General features: G+C 41.6%; 1 protein-coding gene across 1 annotated transcript; it reads right to left on the bottom strand.

The window, feature by feature from the left end:
• Positions 1–20,311, bottom strand: f2 (coagulation factor II (thrombin); the record flags this gene model as incomplete). Its single annotated transcript, XM_079734227.1, has 16 exons — positions 1–153; positions 490–560; positions 704–882; positions 1,481–1,654; positions 3,374–3,541; positions 4,046–4,143; positions 4,480–4,508; positions 6,602–6,712; positions 7,070–7,366; positions 10,401–10,537; positions 11,226–11,334; positions 11,713–11,778; positions 11,878–11,902; positions 18,937–19,016; positions 19,180–19,260; positions 20,260–20,311. 16 exons carry the CDS (start codon positions 20,309–20,311, stop codon positions 1–3), a joined length of 1,830 nt encoding a protein of 609 aa, XP_079590353.1.
• Between the last annotated feature and the right edge of the window lie 4,099 nt (positions 20,312–24,410).

Here is a 24,410-nt window from a genome sequence, read left to right as displayed (position 1 = left end):
CTATTCCTCGTCGTCTCCAGACTTGTCGATCACCTTCTTCATCCAGCGCCTCATGCGGAACAGGTGTGTGTAGAAGCCGAACTTGCCATCGCGGTCACAGCCCTCTCCCCAAGACACGATGCCGATCTGGTACCAGCGCTTGTCGTCTGGGTTCTGCGAAATTAACATGGGATTAAGATAGAGGAAATGTTAACATTATATTAAGATAGAGGACAGAATACATTAGATTAAGATAGAGCACAGATTAACATTAGATTAAGATAGAGGACAGAGTAACATTAGATTAAGATAGAGGACAGATTAACATTAGATTACCATTATAAAGGACGGATGAACATGGTATTAAGGTTGTTAAAATCGATCTAAAAAGTGACCTTAATCTGCCCTTTATATCAACAAACAGTTTCTAATTTGACCCGGACAGAGACTGGGACCTGTCAAGCCAAACGATTGGTCTAAAACAGGAGCCAATCAGCGACGAGATCTCACCTTCATCACAAAGGGCCCTCCACTGTCTCCCTCACAGGCATCTCCGTGCTGAGTCTCCCCGGGTTTGAACCCTAAAGTTCAGATTACAAACACACACAGTGTCTAAATCAGTAACATACAGATGACATACACAAACAGTGTGTCGAAATCCGTTGAGGTGTAGAGTATAGTGCAGTAGCAGTATGGTTGTGTTTGGAGTTGCCCAGCGGTTTACCAGCGCAGAACATGTTGTCGGTGATGCGGACGGTGGTGGAGGCCCGGCAGGTGTCCTGGTCCACCATGGGCAGGTGGATCTGCTGCAGCACGGCAGGGAGGTTCTTAGAGGAAGGGTTCCACGTTTCCTTGAGATTACCCCATCCTGTCACACGGCCTTTATAGCCCTCGAACATCAGCCTGTGGAGCACCGTAATCCCACTCAGATTATCATCTGCATAACTTCAAACCAGTTAAACGGCCTGTGGGGCACCGTAATCCCACTCAGATTATCATCCACATAACTTCAAACCAGTTAATCGGCCTGTGGGGCACCGTAATCCCACTCAGATTATCATCCACATAAATTCAAACCAGTTAAACGGCCTGTTGAGCACTGTAATCCCACTCAGATATATACGATTCCAGTAGATTAAAACCCCTTCACACATCAGTCTTGAGAACTAAGAACATCCCAATCAGATTGTAATCCCTCTAAATTTCAAACATAATCCCATTCAGGTTGTAGAGATCACAGGAGATTTATCCCTTCAGCATGCCTAGGTATCTTCTATCTGTGTTTCATAATGTGAAGCATGTTCTAGCCATGTTCTAGCCATTTTTTACAGGCGTGTTCTAGCAGTGTATGACTGGCGTGTTCTAGCCGTGTGTTTCAGGCGTGTTCTAACATGTGTTACAAACGTGTTCTAGCCATGTGCTACGTGTTCTAGCCATGTGTTACAGGTTTGTTCCAGCCGTGTGTCGTAGTCATGTTGCCATGTTGCGTATGTGGTCATACTTCTGTGCGACCTGCTTGGACGGCAGACACACGGGGTGGATCCGGTCGTCAAACTGCACAACCCTCTTGAGGTGCAGCAGGGCGATGTCGCGGTTCAGGTTCTCCTTCCAGTTGTACTTCGGGTGGACGATGATTTCATCGATAGGAATAATCTTCTCCTGACCTTGTTCATACCTAGTTAAGAAGGGTCATGGTTATTGACCTACCAACTAACATAGCACCTTGATAACTAACCCAGACTAACCTAGCCTCTAGGTAACTAACCCAGACTAACCTAGCCTCTAGTTACCTAACACGGACTAACCTAGCATCTAGTTAAGTAACCCAGACTAACCTAACCTCTAGTTCAATTACCCAGATTAACCACACCCTAATTAACTAACCAAGACTACCCTAACCCTATTTAACCAACCCAGACTAACCTAGCCTCTTGTTAACTAATCCGGACTAATCTAACTCTAGTCAACTAACCCAGACTAACCTAGCCTCTACGTAACTAACCCAGACTAACCTAGCCTCTAGTTAACTAACCATGACTAACCTAACTCTAGTTAACTAACCCAGACTGACCTAGCCTCTAATTAACTAACCATGACTAACCAAACTCTAGTTAACTAACCCAGACTAACCTAACCCTATTAAACTAACCCAGACTAACCTAGCCTCTTGTTAACTAACCCGGACTAACCTATCCTCTAGTTAACTTACCCGGACTAACCTTGCCTCTAGTTGACTAACCCAGACTAACCTAACTCTCGTTAACTAACCCGGACTAACCTAGCCTCTAGTTAAGTAATCCAGACTAACCTCACCTCTAGTTAAATTACCCGGATTAACCTCACCCTAATTATCTAACCAAGACTAACCTAACCCTATTTAACTAACACAGACTAACCTAGCCTCTCTTTAACTAACCTGGACTAACCTAACTCTAGTCAACTAACCCAGACGAACCTAGCCTCTAGGTAAGTAAACCAGACTAACCTAGCCTCTAGTTAACTAACCATGACTAACCTAGCCTCTAGGCAACCAACCCAGACTAACCTAGCCTCTAATTAACTAACCATGACTAACCTAACTCTAGTTAACTAACCCGGACTAACCTAGCCTCTAGTTAAGTAAACCAGACTAACCTAACCTCTAGTAAAATTACCCGGATTAATCTCACCCTAATTAACTAACCCAGACTAACCTAACCCTATATAACTAACCCAGACTAATCTAGCCTCTAGTTGACTAACCAAGACTCTAGTAAACTAACCTAGACTAACCTAGCCTCTAATTAACTAACCCAGATTAACCAAATCATATTTAAGTAACCCAGATTAACCTAGCCACTTGTTAACTAACCCGGACTAACCTAACTCTAGTCAACTAACCCAGACTAACCTAGCCTCTAGGTAACTAACCCAGACTAACCTAGCCTCTAGATAACTAACCATGACTAACCTATCTCTAGTTAACTAACCCAGACTAACCTAGCCTCTAGTTAACTAACCCAGACTAACCTTACCCTATTTAACTAACCAAGACTAACCTAGCCTCTAGTTAAGTAACCCAGACTAACCTAGCCTCTAGTTAACTAACCCAGACTAATTTAGGCTCTAGTTGACTAACCCGGACTAACCTAACTCTAGTCAACTAACCCAGACTAACGTAGCCTCTAGGTAACTAACCCAGACTAAACTAGCCTCTAGTTAAATAACCATGACTAACCTATCTCTAGTTAAGTAACCCAGACTAACCTAGCCTCTAGTTAAGTAACCCAGACTAACCTAGCCTATAGTTAACTAACCATGACTAACCTAACTCTAGTTAACTAACCCAGACTAACCTAACCCTATTTAACTACCCCTGACTAACCTAGCCTCTAGGTAACTAACCCGGACTAACCTAGCCCGGTTGTGTTTTCCCAGGCGGACCAGAATCTGCCCGGGGCTGAAGTTCTTGTTCCAGGGAGGGTAGAGGATGCAGTGGGCGGCGGTGAGGACCCACTGGTCACTGATCAGACTGGCCCCGCACAACAGCTCCTGGGGCTGCTTCTTATACAGCATCACCTGCCTGGGTATAGATATACATATACATAGACATATATATGTAGAATTATAGACAGCATCCCCTGCCTGGGTATATATATATATATATATATATATATATATATATATATATATATATATATATATATATATATATATATATATATGTACAGCATCACCTGCCTGGATATAGATATACATATATATAGATATATATACATAGAATTATGTACAGCATACATATATATAGAATTATGTATATATATATATATATACATAGAATTATATACAGCATCACCTGCATGGATATAGAAATACACAAGCATATATATATATATAGAGATGATATATACATATATATAGATAGATATTTATACATATAATTACATACCTGCCTGGACAAACATTGCATATATAAGTACTATATACACTATGTAGTATATCATTTATATATATTGTTGATACTATGTACCAAATATACTCATACTTCCTGCACACAGCACATCCTTCTGATAGTGTGTCTGGTTACCATGGAGACGATGCCTCCTCAGCATCGTCGCCCCCAACGATCCGACTCCCTTGGTACGACTCCAGAAGCTCGCTCTCCTTGGCATCCTCCTTCTGGATCTGATGACATCACATTTATAATATATTATGAAAGTATGAATAATGTATATTTTAATATCATTATGTATTAGGAAATCATGTCATATTTACTCACAATATAATGTTAATTATTTTAAATATTATAATATCATTACTGTAACAATTCATATAATAATATTATTAAAGATTGTATCACCATGTAAGATAATAATAGCATAAAATATTTACATGAACGTCATAAATGATAAAATAATATAAGTAAAACTAAATATAATGAAATGTATATATCAAATAGTATCTATACAAGTATATAATAATATAATCAAATATTATAATACTTGTCAGTGTTGTCTTTACCTTCTCAAAGAGCGGTCGTTCTCCGCACACTGAAACATGTCACACAAAAAAATTCACTACACAAAATTTACACAAACATTCACTGCACAACATTTACACAAACATTCACTACACAACATTTACATTACCCTATTTCCATAAAATATACATACATAGAGTAAGCACGACGTGAATAAACCCTGATATAAATATATAAATATATATAGGTCCACACGGTTAGCATGTGGCTAACGGACCCTGATACATATAGAAATATATATAACAAAAATATATAGGAACATACTGTTAGCATGCGGCTAACGGACCCTGATACATACAGTGGGGCAAAAAAGTATTTAGTCAGCCACCAATTGTGCAAGTTCTCCCACTTAAAAAGACGAGACAGGCCTGTAATTTTCATCATAGGTAAACCTCAGCTATGAGAGACAAAATGAAAAAAAAAGTCCAGCAAATCACATTGTCTGATTTTTTAAGAATTTATTTGCAAATTATGGTGGAAAATAAGTATTTGGTCACCTACATACCAGCAAGATTTTTGGCTGTCACAGACCTGTAACTTCTTCTTTAAGAGGCTCCTCTGTCCTCCACTTGTTACCTGTATTAATGGCACCTGTTTGAACTCCTTATCAGTATAAAAGACACCTGTCCACAACCTCAAACAGTCACACTCCAAACTCCACTATGACCAAGACCAAAGAGCTGTCAAAGGACACCAGAAACACAATTGTAGACCTGCACCAGGCTGGGAAGTCTGAATCTGCAATAGGTAAGCAGCTTGGTGTGAAGAAATCAACTGTGGGAGCAATTATTAGGAAATGGACCACTGATAATCTCCCTCGATCTGGGGCTCCACGCGACTCAAATCCTGCAGTGCCAGACGTGTCCCCCTGCTAAAGCCAGTGCATGTCCGGGCCCGTTTGAAGTTTGCTAGAGCATTTGGATGATCCAGAACAGGATTGGGAGAATGTCATATGGTCAGATGAAACCAAAATATAACTTTTTGGTAAAAACTCAACTCGTCGTGTTTGGCGGAGAAAGAATGCTGAGTTGCATCCAAAGAACACCATACCTACAGTGAAGCATGGGGGTGGAAACATCATGCTTTGGGGCTGTTTTTCTGCCAAGGGACCAGGACGTCTGATCCGTGTGACGGAAAGAATGAATGGGGCCATGTATCGTGAGATTTTGAGTGAAAACCTCCTTCCATCAGCAAGGGCACTGAAGATGAAACGTGGCTGGGTCTTTCAGCATGACAATGACCCAAAACACACCGCCCAGGCAACGAAGGAGTGGCTTCGTAAGAAGCATTTCAAGGTCCTGGAGTGGCCTAGCCAGTCTCCAGATCTCAACCCCATCGAAAATCTTTGGAGGGAGTTGAAAGTCCGTGTTGCCCAGCGAAGGCCCAAAAACATCACTGCTCTAGAGGAGATCTGCATGGAGGAATGGGCCAAAATACCAGCAGCAGTGTGTGAAAACCTTGTAAAGACTTACAGAAAACGTTTGACCTCTGTCATTGCCAACAAAGGGCATGTAACAAAGTATTGAGATGACCTTTTGTTATTGACCAAATACTTATTTTCCACCATAATTTGCAAATAAATTCTTTAAAAATCAGACAATGTGATTTTCTAGATATTTTTTTTTTCATTTTGTCTCTCATAGCTGAGGTATACCTACGATGAAAATTACAGGCCTCTCTCATCTTTTTAAGTGGGAGAACTGGCACAATTGGTGGCTGACTAAATACTATTTTTGCCCCACTGTACATAAATATATATAAAAATATATATAGGAATATACGGTTAGCATGCGGCTAATGGACCCTGATATATATAGAAATATATATAACAAAAATATATAGGAACATACTGTTAGCATGCGGCTAACGGACCCTGATACATATATAAATATATATAGGTACATACGGTTAGCATGTGGCTAACGGACCCTGATACATATATATATATATATATATATATATATATATATATATATATATATATATATATATATAGGTACATACGGTTAGCATGTGGCTAACGGACCCTGATACATATATAAATATATATAGGTACATACGGTTAGCATGTGGCTACCGAGGAGTTCTGTAAGGGAGTCATACCTTCCTCTCCGCTACCAAAACTTGACACTGAGAAGAAAGTCACCCTTTTGTCTCCGAGGACCGATCGCTCCCGTCCCTCTGTCTGCGCTAAGGCGCTCTGGAGAGGCTCATCTGAGAGACAGACAGACAGGCAGGTAGACTGACAGGCAGTCACAAAGGTAGTGACAGGTAGACCGACAGGCAGGTAGACAGACAGGCAGTCATAAAGGTAGTCACAGGTAGACCGACAGGCAGAAAGGTAGGTACATAGACAGACAGGCAGACAAACAGGTCTGTAGACAGGTAGGTATACAGACAGACAGGAAGGTAGGTAGGTAGACAGACAGGTGGACGGACAGACAGGCAGTCATAAAGGTAGATAGGGAGACAGACAGCTGGACAAACAGGTCGGTAGACAGACCGACAGACAGGTAGGTAGGTATACAGACAGGCAGAAAGACAGGTAGGCAGACAGGCTGATGCACTGACCACACAGCTGCAGGTCGCAGTAGTCAACCGACACGTTGCCAGACACTTCTACGAAGCACCAAGGTCCCTCAGGGTCGTCGTCCGGGTTACGACACTTGTTGCCTGGCAATCTGACCTCTGGAATGAACTGCATCTTCCTGCTGCGGGCGCGGGCGCGGGGCGACGCCCAGTCCAGGCAGGCGTGGCCTCCCAGACTCACCGACACGTCCCCGCTGTAGTCTAACCCCTGATTGGTCAAACACTGGGCGGGGGAGGCAGGCCTCGCAGCCACGATGGACGGGACGAAGCCCCTCTCGCCTGGTGAGCAAGAAGGCTAGTTACACTATCTAGAAGGCTAGTTACACTATCTAGAAGGCTAGTTACACTATCTAGAAGGCTAGTTAATGTAAATGTAGTTATACTAGTTACACTATCTAGTAGAATGGTTATAGTAGTATAGTTATACTATCTAGAAGGCTAGTTACACTATCTAGAAGGCTAGTTACACTATCTAGAAGGCTAGTTACACTATCTAGTAGGCTAGTTACACTATCTAGAAGGCTAGTTACACTATCTAGAAGGCTAGTTACACTATCTAGTAGGCTAGTTATACTATCTAGAAGTCTAGTTATACTATCTAGAAGGCTAGTTACACTATCTAGAAGGCTAGTTACACTATCTAGAAGGCTAGTTACACTATCTAGAAGGCTAGTTACACTATCTAGTAGGCTAGTTATACTATCTAGAAGTCTAGTTATACTATCTAGAAGGCTAGTTACACTATTTACAAGGCTAGTTATACTAGTTACACTATCTAGAAGGCTAGTTACACTATTTAGAAGGCTAGTTATACTAGTTACACTATCTAGAAGGATAGTTATAGTAGTATAGTTATACTATCTAGAAGGCTAGTTACACTATCTAGAAGGCTACTTATACTATCTAGAAGGCTAGTTACACTATCTAGAAGGCTAGTTATACTATCTAGAAGGCTAGTTACACTATCTACTGGGCTAGTAATACTATCTAGAAGGCTAGTTATACTATCTAGAAGGCTAGTTACACTATCTAGAAGGCTAGTTATACTAGTTACACTATCTAGTAGGATAGTTATAGTAGTATAGTTATACGGTCTAGAAGGCTAGTTACACTATCTAGAAGGCAAGTTACACTATCTAGAAGGCTAGTTACACTATCTAGAAGGCTAGTGACACTATCTAGTAGGCTAGTTATACTATCTAGAAGGCTAGTTATACTATCTAGAAGGCTAGTTACACTATCTAGTAGGCTAGTTATACTATCTACAAGGCTAGTTATACTATCTAGAAGGCTAGTTACACTATTTAGAAGGCTAGTTTCACTATTTAGAAGGCTAGTTAATGTAAATGTAGTTATACTAGTTACACTATCTAGTAGGATAGTTATAGTAGTATAGTTATACTACCTAGAAGGCTAGTGATACTATCTAGAAGACTAGTTATACTATCTAGTAGGCTAGTTATACTATCTAGTAGGCTACTTACACTATTTAGAAGGCTAGTTAAACTAGTTACACTATCTAGTAGAATGGTTATAGTAGTATAGTTATACTATCTAGAAGGCTAGTTACACTATCTAGAAGGCTAGTTATACTATCTAGAAGGCTAGTTATACTATCTAGAAGGCTAGTTACACTATCTAGAAGGCTAGTTACACTAACTAGAAGGCTAGTTACACTATCTAGAAGGCTAGTTATACTATCTAGAAGGCTAGTTACACTATCTAGAAGGCTAGTTAGACTAGTTAAACTATCTAGTAGGATAGTTATAGTAGTATAGTTACACTATCTAGAAGGCTAGTTACACTATCTAGAAGGCTAGTTACACTATCTAGTAGGCTAGTTATACAATCTAGAAGGCTAGTTACACTATCTAGAAGGCTAGTTACACTATTTAGAAGGCTAGCTATACTAGTTACACTATCTAGTAGGATAGTTATAGTAGTATAGTTATACTACCTAGAAGGCTAGTGATACTATCTAGAAGACTAGTTATACTATCTAGAAGGCTAGTTATAGAAGTATAGTTATACTATTTAGAAGGCTAGTTATACTATCTACAAGGCTAGTTATACTATCTAGTAGGCTAGTTATACTATCTAGATGGCTACTTACACTATTTAGAAGGCTAGTTAAACTAGTTACACTATCTAGTAGGATGGTTATAGTAGTATAGTTATACTATCTAGAAGGCTAGTTACACTATCTAGAAGGCTAGTTATACTATCTAGAAGTCTAGTTATACTATCTAGATGGCTAGTTACACTATCTAGTAGGCTAGTAACACTATCTAGAAGGCTAGTTACACTATCTAGAAGGCTAGTTATACAATCTAGAAGGGTAGTTACACTATCTAGAAGGCTAGTTATACTAGTTAAACTATCTAGTAGGATAGTTATAGTAGTATCGTTACACTATCTAGAAGGCTAGTTACACTATCTAGAAGGCTAGTTACACTATCTAGAAGGCTAGTTACACTATCTAGTAGGCTAGTTATACAATCAAGAAGGCTAGTTATACTACCTAGAAGGCTAGTTATACTATCTAGAAGGCTAGTTACACTATCTAGTAGGCTAGTTATACTATCAAGAAGGCTAGTTACACTATCTAGAAGGCTAGTTACACTATCTAGTAGGCTAGTTATACTATCAAGAAGGCTAGTTACACTATCTAGTAGGATAGTTTTAGTAGTATAGTTATACTATCTAGAAGGCTAGTTATACTATCTAGAAGGCTAGTTACACTATCTAGAAGGCTAGTTATACAATCTAGTAGGCTAGTTATACTAGTTACACTATCTAGTAGGATAGTTATAGTAGTATAGTTATACTATCTAGAAGGCTAGTTTTACTATCTAGAATGCTAGTTATACTATCTAGAAGGCTAGTTATACTATCTAGAAGGCTAGTTACACTATCTAGAAGGCTAGTTATACAATCTAGTAGGCTAGTTATACTAGTTACACTATCTAGTAGGATAGTTATAGTAGTATAGTTATACTATCTAGTAGGCTAGTTACACTATCTAGTAGGATAGTTATACTATCTGGTAGGATAGTTATAATAGTATCGTTATACTTTATACTTCAGGGTCAGGGTCAGGGTCAGGGTTAGGGTAAGGGTCAGGGTTAGGGTCAGGGTCAGGGTCAGGGTCAGGGTTAGGGTCAGGGTTAGGGTCAGGGTCAGGGTTAGGGTTAGGGTCAGGGTCAGGGTCAGGGTCAGGGTTAGGGTCAGGGTCAGGGTTAGGGTCAGGGTCAGGGTCAGGGTCAGGGTCAGTGTTAGGGTCAGGGTAAGGGTCAGGGTCAGGGTACTGTACCACAGACGGGGACGTGGCAGCGCTCTCGGGGGACGGTCGGGTCCCGGGTGAAGCACCAGGGGCCGGAGATCGTGTTGTCAGGGTTACGGCAGTAGTTCTCTTTCAGATTACTGTTGGGGTCTGAGGAGTTAAACTCCCTGGAGACACACAGGCAGACGGAGAGACAGACAGTCAGATAGAGAGACAGACAGGCAGACAAAGAGACAGACAGGCAGACAGAGAGACACAGGCAGACAGAGAGACAGACAGACAGACAGGCAGACAGACAGGCAGACAGAGAGACAGACAGGCAGACAGAGAGACAGACAGACAGACAGAGAGAGAGACAGACAGGCAGACAGAGAGACAGACAGGGAGACAGAGAGACAGACAGGCAGACAGAGAGACAGACAGAGAGACAGACAGGCAGACAGAGAGACAGACAGATAGGCAGAGAGACAGGCAGACAGACAGACAAAGAGACAGAGATAGAGGCAGACAGAGAGACAGACAGACAGGCAGACGGAGAGACAGCCAGGCAGACAGAGGAACAGGCAGACAGAGAGAGTGACAGACGGAGACACACAGAGACAGACAGACAGGCAGACAGAGAGACAGACAGACAGACAGAGAGACAGAGAGAGACAGACAGGCAGACAGACAGGCAGACAGAGAGAGAGTGACAGACAGACGGAGAGATAGACATCGCCAGTTCTCATAATGATGGGATGCATTATGATGTATTAATACTTTATCATGGGAAGTATTATGTATTAATACCTTATTATGGGATGAATTATGATGTATTAATACTTTATCATCGGAAGTATTATAATGTATTAATACCTTATTATGGGATGGGGGAAGCTGCTCTTCCAGGACTGACATTCTTTTCCAAACGCAGTGATGTTGATATCGCCCTCGTAGTTCAGACCTGACCCAACTGAGCACCGACCTACACGCACACACACACGCACGCACACACACGTGCACACACATACACACACACGCACAAGCACACACACACACACATGCACCAGACACGCATATATTCACAGTATATATTGTATATTTTTATATTCACAGTATATATTGTATATTTATACATTTTCAGATTATATTGTATATTTATATATTTTCAGTATATATGGTATATTTATATATTCACAGCATATATTGTATATTTATATATTCTCAGTATATATTGTATATTTATATATTCACAGTATATATTGTATATTTATATATTCACAGTATATATTGTATATTTATATATTCACAGTATATATTGTATCAATTGATGCTAATGCTCTCAACAAGACGTGTGGTTTACCAGAAATACATTCTCTCATTATTTCGACGATGTCTGGAGCTCTTGGCAGCGAATCACCTTCACACACTAAAGGGAGCACCAGATAGACGACAGACAGATGGACAGGCAGTCAGACAGACAGATAGATAGTCCAACAGAGAGACAGTCAGACAGACAAATACTTACTCTTGTATTTATTCCAAAAGATTGCCTAGGAAAAACGAAAAGTTATTCTTATTATTATTGCTTTTCCACAGTAATATGAACAGTTCCCAGCTTGGTTAGGGTTAGTTACCGGTGGCTCCATGGTGGTTAGGGTTAGTTACCGGTGGCTCCATGGGGGTTAGGGTTAGTTACCGGTGGCTCCATGGGGGTAAGGGTTAGTTACCGGTGGCTCCATGGGGGTAAGGGTTAGTTACCGGTGGCTCCATGGGGGTTAGGGTTAGTTACCGGTGGCTCCATGGGGGTTAGGGTTAGTTACCGGTGGCTCCATGGGGGTAAGGGTTAGTTACCGGTGGCTCCATGGGGGTTAGGGTTAGTTACCGGTGGCTCCATGGGGGTTAGGGTTAGTTACCGGTGGCTCCATGGGGGTTAGTTCTAAAGGACTCCCCATTTCAGAGGGGTGTTATATATTTCAGTCTTATTAAACCAGCTTCACGCCGTTGGTGTTATTCTTACGGTTGTTTCTATATGTTTAAGGGAATGATATTGAATGTTCTTATTGCTGGGCGGACTACACCTGTAGTGCTTTTCACCGTAGATGGTGGAACTGTGAGTTTGTGGTTGTTAGTTGGACCGGCGTGGTGGCCGTTGTAGTTAGTCCTTTTCATTGTCTCTGTAGTAGCCTGGCAGTGATAAACTGTTATGACATAACGTGTTCTCTTGGTCACGATCTAACCTCATACGATCCCCTATTACTGTAAAACCACAAGCATATATGTTCTAAAGGACTGTTCTAAAGGACTGTCCTAAAGGACTGTCCTTAAAGGACTGTTCTAAAGGACTGTTCTAAAGGACTGTTCTAAAGGACTGTCCTTAAAGGATTGTTCTAAAGGACTGTTCTAAAGGACTGTTCTAAAGGACTGTCCTTAAAGGACTGGTCTAAAGGACTGTTCTAAAGGACTGTTCTAAAGGACTGTCCTTAAAGGACTGTTCTAAAGGACTGTTCTAAAGGACTGTCCTAAAGGACTGTTCTAAAGGACTGTCCTTAAAGGACTGTTCTAAAGGACTGTTCTAAAGGACTGTTCTAAAGGACTCTGTCCTTAGTAACAGAAGGTTCTAGAGCATTGGTCGCCAACCCGTCGATCGCGATCGACTGGTCGATCTTTGAGGCTTTCCATTATGCATGATACATTTTCATAATAAGTATAGCAAGCACATCTCTCCCTCTCTGGAGGCCTACTATTTTTTTCTGTGTAGCAGCGCTGCATTTAACAGTGTCTGATTTAAGTGACCAATGAGATTAAAGAAGAGTAGGGCGTGGGGCGCGAACGTCAATATTGGCCTGTTGCTACGGTACGCCTCTCTGGTGATAGCTAGCATGGCAGAGGCTCCACGAAAGAAGACGAAAACGTACAACTTCCATTCAGAATGGGAAGAGGAGTTTATTTATACTTTGGTGAAAGACAAGTGTGTATGCATGTTATGCCACCAAACACAAGCACTGTTCCAGGTTTCCTCTAAAAGAGGAAACCTGGAACGGCACCACAAAACCAACCACTCGAAATTCAAAGACAGCTATCCCCCCAAAGAGCGCAATCCGTGCAAGAAAAATTGAGGGGCTGAAATCGGGGTTGAAGGCCCAGCAATCGCTTTTCACAAAACCCGTTACGCAAAATAAGGCTGCTACTGAAGCATCCCTTTGCATTAGCCACCTGCTAGCTAAACACAAGAAACCTTTCACAGATGGAGATTTAATCAAAGAAGCAACGGCCATCACCGCAGACAGTTTTCAACGACTTCAAAAACAAAGACGACATTAGAACTGGTGGAACTGTGAGTTTGTGGTTGTTAGTTGGACCGGCGTGGTGGCCGTTGTAGTTAGTCCTTTTCATTGTCTCTGTAGTAGCCTGGCAGTGATAAACTGTTATGACATAACGTGTTCTCTTGATCACGATCTAACCTCATACGATCCCCTATTACTGTAAAACCACAAGCATATATGTTCTAAAGGACTGTTCTAAAGGACTGTCCTAAAGGACTGTCCTTAAAGGACTGTTCTAAAGGACTGTTCTAAAGGACTGTTCTAAAGGACTGTCCTTAAAGGATTGTTCTAAAGGACTGTTCTAAAGGACTGTTCTAAAGGACTGTCCTTAAAGGACTGGTCTAAAGGACTGTTCTAAAGGACTGTCCTTAAAGGATTGTTCAAAAGGACTGTTCTAAAGGACTGTTCTAAAGGACTGTCCTTAAAGGACTGTTCTAAAGGACTGTTCTAAAGGACTGTCCTAAAGGACTGTTCTAAAGGACTGTCCTTAAAGGACTGTTCTAAAGGACTGTTCTAAAGGACTCTGTCCTTAGTAACAGAAGGTTCTAGAGCATTGGTCGCCAACCCGTCGATCGCGATCGACTGGTCGATCTTTGAGGCTTTCCATTATGCATGATACATTTTCATAATAAGTATAGCAAGCACATCTCTCCCTCTCTGGAGGCCTACTATTTTTTTCTGTGTAGCAGCGCTGCATTTAACAGTGTCTGATTTAAGTGACCAATGAGATTAAAGAAGAGTAGGGCGTGGGGCGCGAACGTCAATATTGGCCTGTTGCTACGGTACGCCTCTCTGGTGATAGCTAGCATGGCAGAGGCTCCACGAAAGAAGACGAAAACGTACAACTTCCATTCAGAATGGGAAGAGGAGTTTATTTATACTTTGGTGAAAGACAAGTGTGTATGCATGTTATGCCACCAAACACAAGCACTGTTCCAGGTTTCCTCTAAAAGAGGAAACCTGGAACGGCACCACAAAACCAACCACTCGAAATTCAAAGACAGCTACCCCCCCAAAGAGCGCAATCCGTGCAAGAAAAATTGAGGGGCTGAAATCGGGGTTGAAGGCCCAGCAATCGCTTTTCACAAAACCCGTTACGCAAAATAAGGCTGCTACTGAAGCATCCCTTTGCATTAGCCACCTGCTAGCTAAACACAAGAAACCTTTCACAGATGGAGATTTAATCAAAGAAGCAACGGCCATCACCGCAGACAGTTTTCAACGACTTCAAAAACAAAGACGACATTAGAACTGCACTTCGTGGTGTACCGCTTGGCCCTGCGACAGTGACAAGGAGGGCTGAATCACTGTCAGAGGACGTGGATCGACAAGTATTAAAAGACTTGTCCCGCTGTGAATAGCTTTCTCTACAGTTCAATGAATCCCTGGATGTAATGAACACATCCCAGCTTGTTGTATTCGTCAGAATGGCTTTCCAGGATTCTACAACCAATGAGGACTTCCTTACTCTTTTGCACTTAAAGGAGAGAACGAGAGGTGAGGATATTTACCAGGAGTTCAAAAAGTAAATAGACGAAAACGGCATCCCCATTAATAAACTAGTTGCCATTACTACTGATGGGGCCCCGGCAATGCGAGATGTGCGGGCAGGTTTCTTAGCGCTATGCCGTAATGACCCCAAATTTCCCGCATTCATGGATTATCACTGTGTTATCCATCAACAGGCCTTGGTTGGGAAAGTCTTGGACTTTTTCCCCATGTCATGACACTGTTGGTCAAACTGATAAACTCGATTAGAGCCAAAGTGCTTCAGCACCGCTTATTCAAGGCGTTATTGGATGAGCTCGATGCCGCATACGGAGACCTGCTTCTCCACACTGAAGTCCGGTGGTTGAGTCACCGGACTGCAAAGTGTTGCAGTGATTTGTTGACTTGCTGCCTGAGACTTTTTTGTCAAAAAGGAACGAGGAGCACGAGGAACTGTCCGATGATGCGTGGCTACTGGATATCGGGTTTTTGACAGACCTAACGGCAAAACTTAACACACTCAACAACGAGCTGCAGGGAAAGGACAGACACCTGCCCCACATGATTAGCGCAGTGAATGGGTTCAAGGCCAAGCTGGGTGTTTGGACCACACACCTAAAGAACAAGAGGCTGACCCACTTCCCCAACCTGGAGAAAATGTCACACGCCATCAAAAACAAGGATGTTTTTAACCCTGAGCAGTACTGTGCCCAGCTGGACAAAGTGAGAAGTGGCTTTTGGGGACTGGTCAGCAAAGAGAAGTATCCTCTCCTCACTGCATGTGCACTATGAGTGAGGGCCTACTTTGGATCTACTTATCTTTGTGGAATGGCGTTTTCACAAATGAAAATAATCAAATCAAAGTACAGGAGCTGCCTTACAGACCAACACCTCACTGACTGTCTCAGGCTGGCTGTCTGTAGCTATGAGCCAAACTTCAAGGCACTCACTGACAGTATTCAGTCACAGCCATCACACTAATTTGAGCAACATGACTGCAAGAGTTTTGCCTTTAGATGGCGTTGTGAGGTGATGCTGCTTTAGATGGGACATGGCGCTAACTTAATTGCACTGACTGAGAATTTTATTAGCACACATTACAGTTCCACTTTCTAAAATGTGAATCATACATTTGTTAACTTCCATGTGGGTATTAGTATCTGTCCATTGCAAGTGTGTAGATTTTTTCCTCTTTGTTGTGTTGTGTTTGCTGTGTTGTGTGTGTGTTGTGCAAATACAGTTGTACAATATTATAAATGGGAAATAGGGCACATGGCTTTATTTTTTGTTTTCAGTTAGTTTTGCTGAGCAAAGAATTACATGTAATTCATACAATTAGACTCAATAAAAGGCCTTAAATTGGAAATACATTCTGCGCTGTCTGTTTTTTCTCAAGTCTTCAATAGGTAGATCTTGCCTTTCACACAGGTTGAGGTCAGAGATCTTGGGCTTAAAAAGGTTGATGACCACTGTTCTAGAGGATCGTACCGACTGTTAGAAAGTTAGTAACAGAAGGTTCTATAGGATCGTACCGACTGTTATAAAGTTAGTAACAGAAGGTTCTAAAGGATCGTACCGACTGCTATAAAGTTAGTAACAGAAGGTTCTAGAGGACCGTACCGACTGTTATAAAGTTAGTAACAGAAGGTTCTAGAGGACCGTACCCACTGTTATAAAGTTAGTAACAGAAGGTTCTAGAGGATCGTACCGACTGTTATAAAATTAGTAACAGAAGGTTCTAGAGGACCGTACCCACTGTTATAAAGTTAGTAGCAGAAGGTTCTAGAGGATCGTACCGACTGTTATAAAGTTAGTAACAGAAGGTTCTAGAGGATCGTACCGACTGTTATAAAGTTAGTAACAGAAGGTTCTAGAGGATCGTACCGACTGTTATAAAGTTAGTACGAAAGGTTCTAGAGCATCGTACCGACCGTTATAAAGTTAGTAACAGAAGGTTCTAGAGGACCGTACCCACTGTTATAAAGTTAGTAACAGAAGGTTCTAGAGGATCGTACCGACTGTTATAAAATTAGTAACAGAAGGTTCTAGAGGATCGTACCCACTGTTATAAAGTTAGTAGCAGAAGGTTCTAGAGGATCGTACCGACTGTTATAAAGTTAGTAACAGAAGGTTCTAGAGGATCGTACCGACTGTTATAAAGTTAGTAACAGAAGGTTCTACAGGATCGTACCGTCTGTTATAAAGTTAGTAACAGAAGGTTCTAGAGGATCGTACCGACTGTTGTAAAGTAAGTAACAGAAGTTTCTAGAGGATCGTACCGACTGTTATAAAGTTAGTAACAGAAGGTTCTAGAGGATCGTACCGACTGTTATAAAGTTAGTAACAGAAGGTTCTAGAGGATCGTACCGACTGTTATAAAGTTAGTTACAGAAGGTTCTAGAGTATCGTACCGACTGTTATAAAGTTAGTAACAGAAGGTTCTAGAAGATCGTACCGAATGTTAAAGTTAGTAACAGAAGGTTCTAAAGGATCGTACCGACTGTTATAAAGTAAGTAACAGAAGGTTCTAGAGGATCGTACCGACTGTTATAAAGTTAGTAACAGAAGGTTCTAGAGGATCGTACCGACTGTTATAAAGTTAGTAACAGAAGGTTCTAGAGGATCGTACCGACTGTTATAAAGTAAGTAACAGAAGGTTCTAGAGGATCGTACCGACTGCTATAAAGTTAGTAACAGAAGGTTCTAAAGGATCGTACCGACTGTTATAAAGAAAGTAACAGAAGGTTCTAGAGGATCGTACCGACTGTTATAAAGTTAGTAACAGAAGGTTCTAGAGGATCGTACCGACTGTTATAAAGTTTGTAACAGAAGGTTCTAGAGGATCGTACCGACTGTTGTAAAGTTAGTAACAGACGGTTCTAGAGGATCGTACCGACTGTTGTAAAGTTAGTAACAGACGGTTCTAGAGGATCGTACCGACTGTTGTAAAGTTAGTAACAGAAGGTTCTAGAGGATCGTACCGACTGTTATAAAGTTAGTAACAGAAGGTTCTAGAGGATCGTACCGACTGTTATAAAGTTAGTAACAGAAGGTTCTAGAGGATCGTACCGACTGTTATGAAGTTAGTAACAGAAGGTTCTAGAGGATCGTACCGACTGTTATAAAGTTAGTAACAGAAGGTTCTAGAGGATCGTACCGACCGTTGTAAAGTTAGTAACAGAAGGTTCTAGAGCATCGTACGGACCGTTATAAAGTTAGTAACAGAAGGTTCTAGAGGATCGTACCGACCGTTATAAAGTAAGTAACAGAAGGTTCTAGAGGATCGTAGCGACCGTTATAAAGTTAGTAACAGAAGGTTCTAGAGGATCGTAGCGACTGCTATAAAGTTAGTAACAGAAGGTTCTAGAGGATCGTAGCGACTGCTATAAAGTTAGTAACAGAAGGTTCTAGAGGATCGTAGCGACTGTTATAAAGTTAGTAACAGAAGGTTCTAGAGGATCGTAGCGACTGTTATAAAGTTAGTTACAGAAGGTTCTAGAGGATCGTAGCGACTGTTATAAAGTTAGAAACAGAAGGTTCTAGAGGATCGTACCGACTGTTATAAAGTTAGAAACAGAAGGATCTAGAGGATCGTACCGACTGTTATAAAGTTAGAAACAGAAGGATCTAGAGGATCGTACCGACTGTTATAAAGTTAGTAACAGAAGGTTCTAGAGGATCGTACCGACTGTTATAAAGTAAGTAACAGAAGGTTCTAGAGGATCGTACCGACTGTTATAAAGTTAGTAACAGAAGGTTCTAGAGGATCGTACCGTCTTGTCCACCTGTTCGAACACTTCCCTGGCCTCTTCGTGGTCACATATTTCCTCTAAACATTCCCTTTCCAGATTACCTGGTGAAACAGTTACATTTAAGATTTAACATACTAATAAGAAAAAATACACATACTAATACGAATAAATACACATACTAATATGATATATATATATAACATGATATTTATACTGGTTAAAGTACGACTGGTTTTCAACAGCCAATCAGAGATCAGTTCTCACCTGGTTTCAACTCTTCAAATAGTTGATTGGCTCTTCTGTTTCGCACCAAAACCTGGGAGGCTGCCTGTCTTTCCACAAACACTGAGTAGACAGACAGACAGACAAAGAGCAGAGAGACAGGCAGACAGAGACACACAGACAGACAGGCAGACGGACAGACGGACAGAGAGACAGGCAGGCAGCCAGATAGAAACAGATAATTATATATATAATCCAAACCTATCTCCAGCTCTGACACTAGTAACATCATCTAACCCTAGTACTAGGATTAGATCATCATCACCTAACCCAGCATCACCTAACCCTAGTACTAACATCACCCAACCCTAGTACTAACATCACCTAACCCTAGTACTAACATCACCTAACCCTAGTACTAACATCACCTAACCCTAGTACTAACATCACCGAACCCTATTACTAACATAACCTAACCCTAGTACTAACATCATCTAACCCTAGTACTAACATCACCTAACCCTAGTACTAACATAACCTAACCCTAGTACTAACATTACCTAACCCTAGTACTAACATAACCTAGCCCTAGTATTAACATAAACTAACCCTAGTACTAACATAAACTAACCCTAGTACTACATTAACCTAACCCTAGTACTAAAATCACCTAACCCTAGTACTGACATCACCTAACCCTAGTGCTAACATAACCTAACCCTAGTACCAACATAACCTAACCCTAGTACTAACATCACCTAACCCTAGTACTAACATCACCTAACCCTAGTACTAACATAACCCTAGTAATAGAGTTCTGAATATCTCGGTGATGTTAATAGAGTTCTGAATATCTCGGTGATGATAATAGAGTTATGAATATCTCGGTGATGTTAATAGAGTTATGAATATCTCGGTGATGTTAATAGAGTTATGAATATCTCGGTGATGATAATAGAGTTATGAATATCTCGGTGATGTTAATAGAGTTATGAATATTTCGGTGATGACAATAGAGTTATGAATATCTCGGTGATGTTAATAGAGTTATGAATATCTCGGTGATGACAATAGAGTTATGAATATCTCGGTGATGACAATAGAGTTATGAATATGTCTTACCGGCCACGCAGCCCTGTAATGCGAGCAGAAGCGCTGTCACCTTGAGCCGCATTTTCTCCGTCTGCTCCCGTTAACCCTCTCTCTAAACCTCTACCCTGCTCTCCCTCTCCCTCTCCCTCCCTCTCCCTCCCTCTCTCTCTCTCTCTCTCTCTCTCTCTCTCTCTCTCCCTCCCTCTCTCTCTCTCTCTCTCTCTCTCTCTCTCTCTCTCTCTCCCTCTCTCGCGTGCACGCGCTCTCCCCCGCCTAACTTTCAAAGGTTTGATTTTGTTCCAATCTAAGTATAGTTTATATTAATAGATTGGTAATTTATTTATTAAGCTGAAATGATCTTTTCTGTTTTATTCACTTTAAAACGTTTCTCTGAACCTGAGGCATGAAAACCCTGCCGGGGTTTGGTTCGATCGTATTGATTTGGACTTTTACTGACGAGGCAAAATGATGACCAAATATTTACTATGACACTGTCTGAGAGTCTAAAGTCCACACACACACACACACACACACACACACACACACACACACACACACACACACAGACGAGACTAGTATGTATGGGACTCGGAGTGTTTGTTTTTTTAAGGTCAGAACTGAACAAAAGTCCATAATGCAAGTACACACACAGATACACACACGTATACACCAGTGGCGGCTGCTGGCCTTTCAAAGAGGGGAAGCTCATTTTCGGCCTACATCATATAAATTGTCAATTTATTTATATGTAAATTATTCTCTCTGTTCCTTTTCAAGGGAATGCTCTGTTACCCTGTCATACCAACTAGCTGTCTTTTCCAGTGACTTGACCAGTGTCCCCTCAATGGCCAGCAGAGCTAGGCTGCTTGAACGGCCTTGGCCCATGTGTTACGGGTGTAAGACTTGAGCCACTTTAAACAGGAGAAGCTCCTTTCTACACCTGCAGATGTTGCTCCAATTGTTGCCACTAATGAGAACACTTTGTAAAGCTGGGGCATTGCACTGTCCAACTCCATGTCTTTAAGGAACACCAAGGAATCCCACAGCTTTCCCCTGTCACCCTGCAAGCCCTGATCTGAATTCAGGACCTGAAGTGCAGACTTAAGGCCCCCTGAATCAAAGTGATGGCCAACTACCAAAGCGACATTAAACTCGAACAAGGAAATGTGGGAATTCTGTTAGACTGAAACAAGTAATTATGTGTGAAATGTACGATGAAAATTGTCTGGCAATTTCGCCAAGCAAATGTCGAGCAATAGGTTGCAGTTGTCTTTGAAATCGCTTGCAAGATCCGCGATGGGATCGAGGATTAAAAAGCTCCGGCGACCAGTGGCGTGGCGTGGGGATTTTTTTTGAGGAAGCCAAGTGAGGCCAAGCCTTTAGAGAAAATAGTATGTTTCAGCTTGGATGTAGCTAATGCAACTACAACAGCTATTTGAGCGCCTGGTCATTTACCAGGATTTACACACACCGGTAATCTGACCGACACGACACACGCTCTCTCTCTCTCTCTCTCTCTCCCTCTCTCTCTCTCTCTCTCTCCTGCGCTCTCTCGCTCACTCTCTCTCGCGCGCACACACACACATACACACACACACACACACACACACACACACACACACACACACACAGTCCTCCTAAACATCTCACTAAATTATACATTTTATTATAAATACAACCCCTCCCCGACCGAAATGCACAAGCCGCTAAATGGTCAAAGAATCGACAGCGCGGTTGTCGGCTATTTCAAGTTTCATGTTTACATGTAACACGACTCACACAATCACAGTATTTGATATACATCCTTTTCGTAAAACTAGGCCAAAATCAATGTTAACTATTCAGCACTACTTAAAAGACAACACCAAGACAACCCAGAACAAGCACATTTTCTGCATCATGCACGAGTTTGAAGTAGGGCTGGGCGATATATCGAATATATGCGATGTATCGCGAGATGTTCTCCAGGCGATGTATAAAATGCCCCTGTCGCGAACATCGAATACAAATTGGCACGTAATGTTTCTTTTTGCCGCCGCCGGCATACTCGTTGTGTTCCCTTCTCTCGCTCTTTCCTGTGGCTCTCTGCCTCACAGACTCATATGCATTAAACACACTCACTCCCCCCGCGAGATTCTAGGATTCTACGCGCGTGTGTGACGTCACACACGCGACCGGTGAGTGAGAACAGCGACCGGTCACTCATCTCCTACCGCTGAGTGAGAACAGCGAGAGAGAGAGAAAAGATGATGGAAACGGAGGATTTGGTTTCAAAAAAAGAATAGTACAGGATCCGTCGTCTGGCAGTGGTTTGGCTACCGAAAGGAAGATGTGGAACAAAAAACGGCTTTGAGCTCTGTTTTTGCTCGAAAATAATTAACGGTTTGAATAAATGCTGTGTTGGTAAATCTAACTTGCTGTGATTTTCCTTTTCTTATGTGCAAGTTCTAAATTCTTCCAATAGAAAGCACTAATGAGTTTTAACAATATGTTGTTTCATGTAATCTACATGCAGACTTATGTTTCAGGAATACTCAAATTATTATAACATGTAGTAACATTATGCCAGACATGGTTGAATCGAGCATTTATGATGTGCTCTAGAGGAGATTCAAAATATATCGATATATATATCGTGTATCGAGATATAGTAAAAAAATATCGAGATATTCATTTTGGCCCATATCGCCCAGCCCTAGTTTGAAGCTAGACTCGGAATGGGTACATTCGTTTTGTGACACCGGGCAATACTTTCTTTCTTGAAAGCGTCTTACTGACTGTAGCGTCTTATGGGAAAAGAAGCAACGGTGATTGACCATACTAAACACCTTATCCATACTATGGGTCTGTGAAATGCTAATGAAATCAAATGTATTTATTAAGCACATTTAATACGGTGTGCAATTATTTATTTATGTTTTTGTTATAATGGCCGTTTTTATTTGTATGCCCACCGTTATTATTATTTTTTACTGCCGTTTATGAAATAAATATGAACTAATGCCACAATTATTCATGTCTGCGATCATCACAGAGTCCACAAGCAACGCAGGTCGCAATCAACGATCAATCAATCTAGCGCACTGTCGAATTCTGCGCCCACACTGTAAATGCAGGGAAAATGAGGCAAACCCAAACCAAATGTTTTCATGTCATTTATCGTCCTCATATCTGTATTTGCACACAATTATTCATGTCTGCAATCATCACAGAGTCCACAAGCAGCAGGTCGCAATCCCCGATGGGTCACAATTCATGACAGCACACAATTATTCATGTCTGCGACAGTGGTTAAATGGGGCCGGGGAACGACCCCATTTAAGTTTTAAATTAATTAATTTGCCCAAAAAACGCTCACACACACTGCCTTTCTCATTAACATATCTGATGATGACAGTGAGTTGGCACTTGTTTGATATGTCGGACGTGTCATCCACTTGTACAGCAATGAAAGGGGACATGCTTATTTCTGTATCAGTCTCATCCTGGATGACTCGAGCTATGCTTTCGATTATCTCATTCTGTATGGTGTTAGACATACCGCTGAAGACTGTTGACGATCCCAAGTGCTCTGCAAGCGTAGTGTCAAACTCCGCAAACGCATGAACTAACTCCACAAAATTGCCCCGGTTTGCGCTGCCAGCGGCCTCATTGTTTCCACGGAAAGCTTGTTCTTGGCGAGCAAGGTACAAGGCTGTTACATTTTTGAGTCTCCTCAAAATATCACGATTCTTTGTAACCTGTTCATTGTGCTTCTTTACGCTGATGCTTCTTGCCAAATCCAGAGCCTCATCAATCCTGACACGTCCAAACAGTGCCAGTTTCACAGCGCAGTCGATGTGGCTTTTGGATTTTCCATGCCTCTCGATTGCGCGGGACAAGTTGGCAAGGTCAACGAATCCTGTAGTGACCCAGGGATTGTTGAGGGAGCACGAATTCCTATCAAAAAGAATACACGGCCAGCAAAATAGTCGCTGGAGTTTGTTGCTGCCAGCTAGCCACTCCGTTCGAGCATAGTTCGCTTCATTGAACGTCCGAAAGCCTTGCTTTCTCTCCAATCGCAGTTTCAGCGTCGGTGTTGGCCTACCATCTGATTTTATTTGGAGTCGCTGCTGTTGTGGTAGATTCGCAAAATTATTTTTAAGCAAATAATCTATTAAATCTACATCTCCACCCTCCAT

Source organism: Pollachius pollachius (assembly GCF_949987615.1).
Source record: "Pollachius pollachius genome assembly, chromosome: 4".
Taxonomy (NCBI): Eukaryota; Metazoa; Chordata; class Actinopteri; order Gadiformes; family Gadidae; genus Pollachius; species Pollachius pollachius.
Note: the sequence above shows the minus strand (reverse complement) of the source record. Positions and strands in the feature narration are given on the sequence as shown.